The following is a 9,001-nucleotide window of genomic DNA, read 5'->3' as shown; positions in this document are numbered from 1 at the left end:
ATCACTGAACACACACACACACACACACACCTGAACATCAGCGAGGCTGTATTTGTTGCACCCTCGCCTACATTCACAATTTAAAAGGAAAAACGTGTTTTCTTTGCCCACGGAGAATTTCCTCGAGCCCCTGTACATCGTTAGAGGACCATTTTTTTAATAAACTGCAACATAGATGCAATTTTAATCTCGTCTAAACCTTTCCAGTGCTTCTAATGCACAAATCTTACTTCATTATGCTCAACAGTTTTTACTCGGCTGTGACATGGTGATTGTGGGAAGCTGTGCCTGCAGGTTATTGTCATCGCTCTGTCATCTCATATTTTGGGTGAATGTTGTAGGCGTGTGTGTGTGTGTGTGTGTGTGTGTGTGTGTGTGTGTGTGTGTGTGTGTGTGTGTGTGTGTGTGGTGGGTCTAGCCTGATTGCGCGCCACTTCTCCATCAGTGCGTGTGCACGAGGGTCCGCAAAGCTGTCGCTGCTCCTCTCCGGGCGCGCAGTACCATCCCCAAACTTTGATGAGCCGTAACCTTCACCAGGGCAACAAAACAAGCCGGGCTGAATTATACCTGCGAGGATATATTAAAAAATAAAAACAGCGTCGTCTCTTTCTCCCCCCTCTCTCTTTTTCTGAGTGATTAAGGTGAGTAAACTGCAAGCTTCACATTACAGTGCGCGTTTTCCCCTCAACGATTCGCAGCACAGCGCGTATTTTACCGGACGTGTTTTGCCAGATCTGCGCGCGTCTCCACAACCAAAGTGAAGTTTGTGTAGGTGTGATGTTTCTGCATTAACTGAATTAATTGATCGTGCAAACTTTTTTCATTTTTATAACTGAGTAAAGATGTTCTAGATGCTTTTTTTGCAGCTCAGTTGCTCCGATATCACCATATCTTTTTTTTACCTGCCGTATGTTACATCTCTGAATTCAACGCGCAGAATTTATCAGTAACTCGATTTTAAAAGTCTTAACCTGAAAGGATTTTTTTCCTCCAAGCCCAACAACAAACAGGTGTCAAAATGGAAAGCACTCCGATTGAAATTTACAAAGAAGACACCAAGTGCCTCTCCTCGCTGCTGGAAGACTGTCCGGCGAATTCAACTGCTTGGGTATCCGGATACTCTGACAGCCGTAATGTGACCCACGATGATGATAGCTGGGAGCAGGAGAGCATGTCTCCCATCATCCCCATCATCACCGCAGTGTACTCCGTGGTGTTTGTGGTCGGCTTGCTGGGCAACTGCCTCGTTATGTATGTGATTATCAGGTAAGGATTTTTCTCCCCCACTTTGTATAACATCATAAAGTGTGTGAATGTGTGTGTGAATGGGTGGATGACTGAATGTGTAAAGCGCTTTGGGGTCCTTAGGGACTAGTAAAGCGCTATACAAATACAGGCCATTTACCATTTACCATAAAGTATAAATAATAAATCCGCATGGTGTGCCAGAAATCACTCCTCTGTTTCTATGGAGAAAAGAAAAGAGAAAAGATGCTATTGTGTCATATTTTTTTAAAGAAATCAAGATCCAGCCAGAGGAATGTTTTTCTTCTCTGTCTTTGCAAATGTTATTGCTTTGGAATAACATAGTAAGTAACAAGCACTTGGGCTTTCACAGTGACCTCCAGGCCATCTGGTGTTAGTCACAGTTCTTGTTTTTGCCTGCATTTTATTTTTGGATGTGCTTCAGAGACACTGAAAAAAAGGTGTGATGCTCTAAGCTCATGAAAGAGTTGACAAAATGGGCATTTAAAATGGTATGAGACAGCATTCAGATAGAGAACGATCTTTTTTAAACCCCCAAGTCTCAAAAAAGAAAACAAGACGTCATTTTGGCAAAGAAAGGGAATGTTGTCATTTCTAATCTGACATTAAATGTTCAAAAGCTTGGTGACAGAGAGTTAATTCTACCTCCTCCAGAAAATGAAACCTGCCAACTTTATGAATGGCAACTCTCCAGCAAGACCTCCCGGATATATAATGGGTTTCTATACATTTCTCATCAAGTTTGGCCTGGCAGGCATAAAATTAATTACGTCTGAAACCAGTGGTACTTTGTCAACCCAATAACATGCTTACACCTCATTGGGCTTTATTTATGGTCTGTGTGAGCAACAAATCTTATCTGATGTAACGTGAACTGCTGCAGTGCCATCCAGAATGCTTCAATTCCTCGACAACAATTACCTCAAATCAGGTTGATGGCTTCGCCTGTCTGCAGGAGCGAGCTTTTTCACGTCACTTTACAGACAAGAGTGTACATTTTAATGTTTCTCCACAGAGAACAGCTGAAGGAAGAAGATGCTTAATGCTGATTTATTGGGAAGAAATATATGCAATTATTCAAATGTAATAAAGTCAATTTGGGTCACAAAATAGATGTTTAGGCCACTTGTCTGATTTTCAGAAATGCCATGTTTTATATGGCCAAACTCTGCCCGTTTTACCATCTTTCGCTTTTAGATGTGCTCTTATTCCTTATGTCAGATTCAACAATCTGACATAAGCTCCTCAGAGATTTTGGTCTTTTTTGCCATGATAGCGTCACACAGTTACTGCAGATTTTTCAGCTGCACATCCATGATGTGAATCTACCATTTCACCCCCTGGCCTCTAAATGGCCATTTGAGTACAGTGAACTCATTGTCATGTTCAGGAAACCAGTATGAGATGATTTGAACTTTGTGCATTATCCTGCTGGAAGAAGCCATCAGGAGATGGCTACATTATGGTCGTAAAGGGATGGTCAGCAACAATACTCAGGTAGGCTGCAGTGCTCAGAGGAGTTCAAAGGGGGACAAGACAATATGCCCTACACCATTATACATCACCAGCCAGTTGATACAAGGCAAGGTGGATAATGGTTTTCATGTTCTGACCCTACCATGCAAAAGTTGGAGAAGCAGTAACACTTACTCATCAAACCAGGCAAGGTTTTTCCAATCTATTTTTCACTTTTGATGAGTCTATGTGAAATGTAGCCTCAGTTTCCTGTTCTTATCTGACAGAAGTGGCAGCCGTTGTGGTCTTCTGCTGCTGTAGCCCATTTGCCTCAAGGTTTGATATGTTATCCATTCAAAGACACTCTTCTGCATACTTTGTTCGCAATGAGTGGATACTTGAATTACTGTTACTCACCTGTCAGTTTGAAAAAGTCAGGGTTATGCTCTGGCTTCTTGTATCAACAAAATATTTTCAATCAGTGAACTGTTGATTTGGATAGTTTCTCTTTTTGTTAAATCCTATACTGGTTGTCCTTTGTAGATCAGCAGATTCTGAAATACTCAGACTACCCCATCTGACACAAAAATGGTACTTAAATCACATTTTTCTCCAGACTTATTCTCAGACTGAACTAGATCCACTACAATGTCTAGATCCGCTGAGTTACTGCCATGTGATTGGCTGATTAGATATTTGGTATACAACTGCACTTGAACACGTTACATACTGAAGTAAAGCCACTGAATGTATTTACAACTCCCAGTGAATATAACATTGCTTATTCTCTGCTATATGTGTATAAAAAACACAATAGCTGCTTGCTATGATATTAATCCACATATCAAGGTCAGTGCCTGCTGAACTAAACCCAAGTGGCTAAAAGTAAACTTGAAAAAACTTTGATATCATGACAAATAAATTTCTCTTTTGCTCAGAGGACTGAGCTTTATTTATGAATATAAAGCTGAAGCTAGCAGCTAGTTAGCTTGAAATTTAATTTACTGCTTCTACATTTTGGGTTAATCAAAATAAAAGACATGCAGTGTGTTCAATAGTGAACTTCTGGTAGACTGAACTTCTTTTTTCTGGTCACAACTATTTTCTTGGGTTTTTTGTCTTCATGATTAGCTAAAGTAGCTGGTTGCTAATAGGTTCCTTAAATTAAAAAGTACATTGTTTAAGCAACTGGATGATATCTGGTTTCAGAGGGCTGTATTATAAAGAAATATTGTTTAACCTGTCTCTTTTTCTGGATTACTGCTTGTGAATAGTAGACCATTTATAAGTAGTAGTTGAATTACTTTAGCCCACTATATTGTGGTATATAATACCTGCAACTCTGCAAATTGTGCAAAATAACGCCTATTTTCAGGATGATCTCAAATGGAGGGGAGTTCAAATTAATTTTTCCAGTTGGAAACAAATTTTTCTGATTACTCCAACATGACACAAATGCAGTTTATTCTAACCAAAATTTGATTGTGAAACACCGATGCTCTTTATGATAATTTTGCTGTAATCTTGAACAGAAGTTCATTCTTTTAGGTGAATTTTCTAGGTTCTTGCAGATCATACTATAGCAAGTAAATTGCGCAGAAATAATCAACTTTTTAAAATTTCTTCCCAAACCCCAAAATTCTGCATGTATCCTATTTTGCATGGGTGCTACCACAAGTAAAAATCTGCAAATACACAATTGTATAAAGCTCTTTGGATATGGTTTCCTATCAGCACCACTTTACACATAACAATGAAGTGTGAGCCTGAAAGATTGCATTACAAATTCAAGAAAGCACTGTGGACTAATGGACAATGTTTAATTCATAATGAGCCCAGAACAAAGGTCTTCCACGGAGTCGCGAAGCAATAACGGCTGCCGAGACAGTGCCGTATCTCTCCTCACAGGACAACTTTATGTTGTGCATATTTAACAGGTACACGAAGATGAAGACGGCCACCAATATTTATATTTTCAACCTGGCACTCGCCGACGCCCTCGTCACCACCACGATGCCATTCCAGAGCACTGACTACCTTCTGAATACGTGGCCCTTCGGCGAGGTGGTATGCAAGGTCTTCATCTCCATCGACTACTACAACATGTTCACCAGTATCTTCACCCTCACCATGATGAGTGTGGACCGCTACGTGGCCGTGTGCCACCCCGTGAAAGCCCTGGATTTCCGCACTCCCCTCAAGGCCAAGATGATAAACGTGTGCATCTGGATCTTGTCCTCGGCTGCAGGGATACCGGCTTTTGTGCTGGGCGGTACTCAGACGAATAGCGGTGAGGAAGTCTTTCCCCAATGTCTAACAAAAAGTTTAAGAGTCTCTGTCCACTTTCTATGCATAGCAAATACTCTCAAAGCATGTACTAATAAAATGTTAAGAACAGAAATATATTCAATATATCAAATCCATCTGTCACTGAAGAGTTTTTCATTAGCTACAAATTGAGCACATCCTTCCTGAATATAGATGACGTAAAAAAAAAAAAGCGTTTAGAGTAAAATGTTCCCTTGTTGAGTGCAGATTAGCTATTCTACAGCAACTTGGCTAATTTGATTGCAGAAAATTGTGAAGTGGAATTTCATTTATCATAAAGTGCACTTCAAAAATAGACTCTAAACCTTTTTGTTCACACTTGGTAGCTGTGGGTGAATGCCTTTTTTTTTTTTAAGTTTTCACTCACTTAAGACATAATCAAACCTACAGGTGTTTCTGTTTTTATTTTCAGTGTTAATTACATTGAGTTTTATAAAACATGTCATATAAATAAAATTGCCACTTTGGACTTTATTTTCTCTCCACTGTTCTTCCACAGACATAACAGAGTGCGCGCTGCAGTTCCCCGATCCCTACACAAAGTGGGACACACTGATGAAGATTTTAGTGTTTGTCTTTGCCTTCGTCGTGCCTGTGCTCATTATCACCGTGTGCTACTCCCTCATGGTCCTGAGGCTGAAGAGCGTCCGAATGTTGTCCGGCTCGAGGGAGAAGGATCGCAACTTGCGCCGCATCACGCGGTTGGTGGTGGTCGTGGTGGCCGTGTTTGTGGTCTGCTGGACGCCCATTCACATCTTCATCCTGGTCAAAGCTCTCGTCACCGTGCCGGAAACCACCGCCATCATGGCCGCCTACTTCTTCTGCGTGGCTCTGGGTTACACCAACAGCAGCCTCAATCCTGTCCTCTACGCCTTTCTGGATGAGAACTTCAAACGCTGCTTCAAAGACTTCTGCCTGTCAGCCAGACTGAAGGGGGAGAAGGTGTCAGGGAGCAAAAAGGCCCCCAGCACTGTGCGAGAGGCCGCTGTTCCCCTGGAGAACCCAGATGGGACTGGTAAGCCGACATGACTAGCAGTGGAACTGTCTTCAATCTCCCACACTGGAAAAGAAGACTCACAATACCTGGGCTTAACCCACATCACAACAGTAATGTAGACTGGGTTTTGGATTCACTTCATTTTCATTATCACCCAGGGTATAATCATTGATGTGGTTGTCCATAAATCCAGATCAATCCATCCTAGTGTCCTCTGACTTCTGACACTTTCCTTCACAGCAGCCTGTGATTGTAGGTCGAGACAAAGATTGTGCATTTATGGTTTAACCTGGCAGGTGGATGTAAACCAAACACTGTTTCTGTTTAAGTAGGTCAAAGAAGAAAGTGCTGCTTATAATTAATATGGATTACTGTTGATGGAGGTCCAACAATTAGTTGATTAAGTAATTGTTCAGGGAGGGGTTTTTTTTAGGAAAAATTAAACATTCGCACCATCCAGCATCCTAAATGGGATTTTGATTTCATAAATGACAGTTAATTAAACATTTTTAAAACAAATTTATGATTGCTTACTGTTTTAATGATGATTTATTTAGCCATAAGTTTAATTTAGACTGCCAACCCTTTCCAGGGTGTACTGACAGCTGAGATATGTTACATCACCTCTATAACAGTGAATTGAATAAGTAGGAGATGGATGGATAGGTATTGAGCTTACTGGCAAAATAATCAGCAGATTATTCTTTCATAAAATCATCATTACACAATATTGCACACACAGTCATGAAATAGTTATGTTAAGATATCTCAGGAGAACTGACGATTATAGGGTAAATGAGCAGGAGACTGATTAAAATCACTTGGCCCATATCAAGTTTCATCAGTTTTGATTCATTTGTCTCTCAAATGCTGTTTATTCCCAAAATTTCCTCCTATCATTTTTCATTTGCCAAATGTGCCTTTAAAAGTCCAGGAAAAAATGTGCAGAAAAATTACTTCAGGAATGATTACTAGATGGGGTCAAACAGCACTTCATATTATAATGTTTGCTATTTTTATTCAATGCATTTGACATGCCGGTGATATTTGCATGAATCGCTGACAGCAGACGTGCCAAAAACATTTTCACATCTGTGCAGAGCCTGAATGGTGCTGATTGACCGCAGTGTGAGAGCACTCACTGACTCATGTTGGACTTTGAAGTTGTGTAAAAGTCAAAGAAAAAAACAAAAAGCAACATTCAGCTGCATCAAAGCAAGTTAATCAATGAGAGAATGTGGAGGGAAGATCCTGGACTTGAATGTGCATTTAAAATTTGACAGAGGGCTCTCTATCAGCTTTGACCCTGGCTTTGTGTCCAGACTGATAAGTTGTTAACTTTATGGTATATAACTAATAATGACATGTGCTTTGTGTATGGCTTTTACCATGATACACATACTGTAGTCCTGCTGAACTGTCATGCTGTTATTGTTGTGCAGTCTGATAAGCCGATTAGCTCTTTCAACAAGTAAAAATACAGAATATTCTAACAACTGTACAGTATCTCAGTCTCTATACAAAGACTTATTTTGTATAGACTGCAAAAAGAAAATCTTTGCACAGACTTTATAAAAATATACTGTATTTGTAGCATGTTAATCATCACTGCTATGATAGTAAAGACAACATCAGCAGCAATAGGCTTCATGGACTGTGCTGTTATTTTGAATGTACTGCAAATACTACATGAAAGTCATCTATCTCATTAAAAAAAAGCATCTTTAGCTAATACTTGTTGATAAATCTCTTGCTGACACATGTATACGGACACAAAAATAGATAAAGCACAGATGTTCTAAAAATAAGAGACGTTGTTCTAAGAATCAACACTGTGATCGAGGCATCGTTGTAGTTTTTATTTATTTGTTTTTCATCTCTGTGCTCACAGTTTAATGCTGTACATTGGCTTCTCCTGTCGTCATTCTTGTCTGTGAAGAGCTTAATAAAACAAGTTTAACAAATACACAATGATTCTTTCCTTGGAGTGTGACAAGCTCGGGGATAGCGGATACTCATTGTTTGTTTGTTTTAAGGAAAACAAATCTCTCTCCTTTTTGGTGACTTGTTTTAATAGATGTTGAAGCCTTGAAGAGATTCTTATTAGAGGCAGTGACTCTGCAGACTTCTACAGTTTAAGAGTTTTTTACTGTAAGCCATCAGCTCCCCCTAAAGGAAAGAGGATGCAATGTGGGGTCTTTGTTTTGGTTTTTATTTTAAGGAAACTGCAATGATTAATAGCTGCCTTCATATAACTTGGCATAAACAGAAGCTTCCGTATAGCAGTCCATATTAGTGTTCACATACTGGATCTCAATTGTGCCACCTCTGCAAGACCACGGGATAAGAAGATACAACAGGTGATGATTGATGATTTCTCCCACATTACACGCTTCTGACTCAGACTTCTTTTATTATGTTCATTATAATACATCCACAAGTCCCTCAATATTCAAGACCTCCAGATCATTTGATCATTATTCACCATTAATGCACCTGATACAAAATCGTAATCGTTTATTATTATTATTATTAGTAGTAGTAGTAGTAGTAACCTCATTTTTGATTTGTTCATAGCATTTATATTTCAACATTACTAAATTGATTTGACTTACCATGGCAGTGTATGAATTACTGAATTACTGTAGGCAAATTCCAGCACTTAGTGTTTTTGGACTATTTCTGTATGTGTAGAAATAAGCCATAATGAGAACAGACAGACTAGATTCATGTAGCTTCATGTTCTAAGTTCAGGTCAAATGAATTTTATTTACATACACAGTACCGAGTCTGTAGTCGGTAGTCTGATACTGAAAATATGCGTCATTTTGCTTTAAACAATCCATGTGAAATTTCTGTTTGTATAAGGACAAACTCTTCTAAACTTTTTATCAGTGAAGTAAAACAAGGAAACATTCAGGTTCTGAGCCACTAACACTTTTTTCCTAATTTACA

The 9,001-nt window shown here is 39.4% G+C and overlaps 1 protein-coding gene across 2 annotated transcripts; it reads left to right on the top strand.

Moving 5' to 3' along the window:
- The first annotated feature begins 449 nt into the window (after window positions 1-449).
- On the top strand, window positions 450-7,992 carry LOC102792686 (delta-type opioid receptor-like). 2 transcript variants are annotated; one of them, XM_006795014.2, is made up of 4 exons: window positions 450-641; window positions 996-1,266; window positions 4,659-5,011; window positions 5,549-7,992. In XM_006795014.2, exons 2-4 carry the CDS (start codon window positions 1,019-1,021, stop codon window positions 6,076-6,078), a joined length of 1,131 nt encoding a protein of 376 aa, XP_006795077.1. In that variant the 5' UTR covers window positions 450-641; window positions 996-1,018; the 3' UTR covers window positions 6,079-7,992. The 2 variants fall into 2 exon arrangements, with proteins under 2 accessions (XP_006795077.1, XP_087702342.1); XM_087846216.1 differs by having other exon boundaries at window positions 450-1,266.
- Window positions 7,993-9,001: the final 1,009 nt, after the last annotated feature.

Source organism: Neolamprologus brichardi, chromosome 9 (assembly GCF_056152115.1).
Source record: "Neolamprologus brichardi isolate AB-2024 chromosome 9, ASM5615211v1, whole genome shotgun sequence".
In the NCBI taxonomy this organism is placed as follows: domain Eukaryota; kingdom Metazoa; phylum Chordata; class Actinopteri; order Cichliformes; family Cichlidae; genus Neolamprologus; species Neolamprologus brichardi.
The sequence above is the reverse complement of the archived record's forward strand: the minus strand, read 5'-3'. Positions and strand labels throughout refer to the sequence as shown.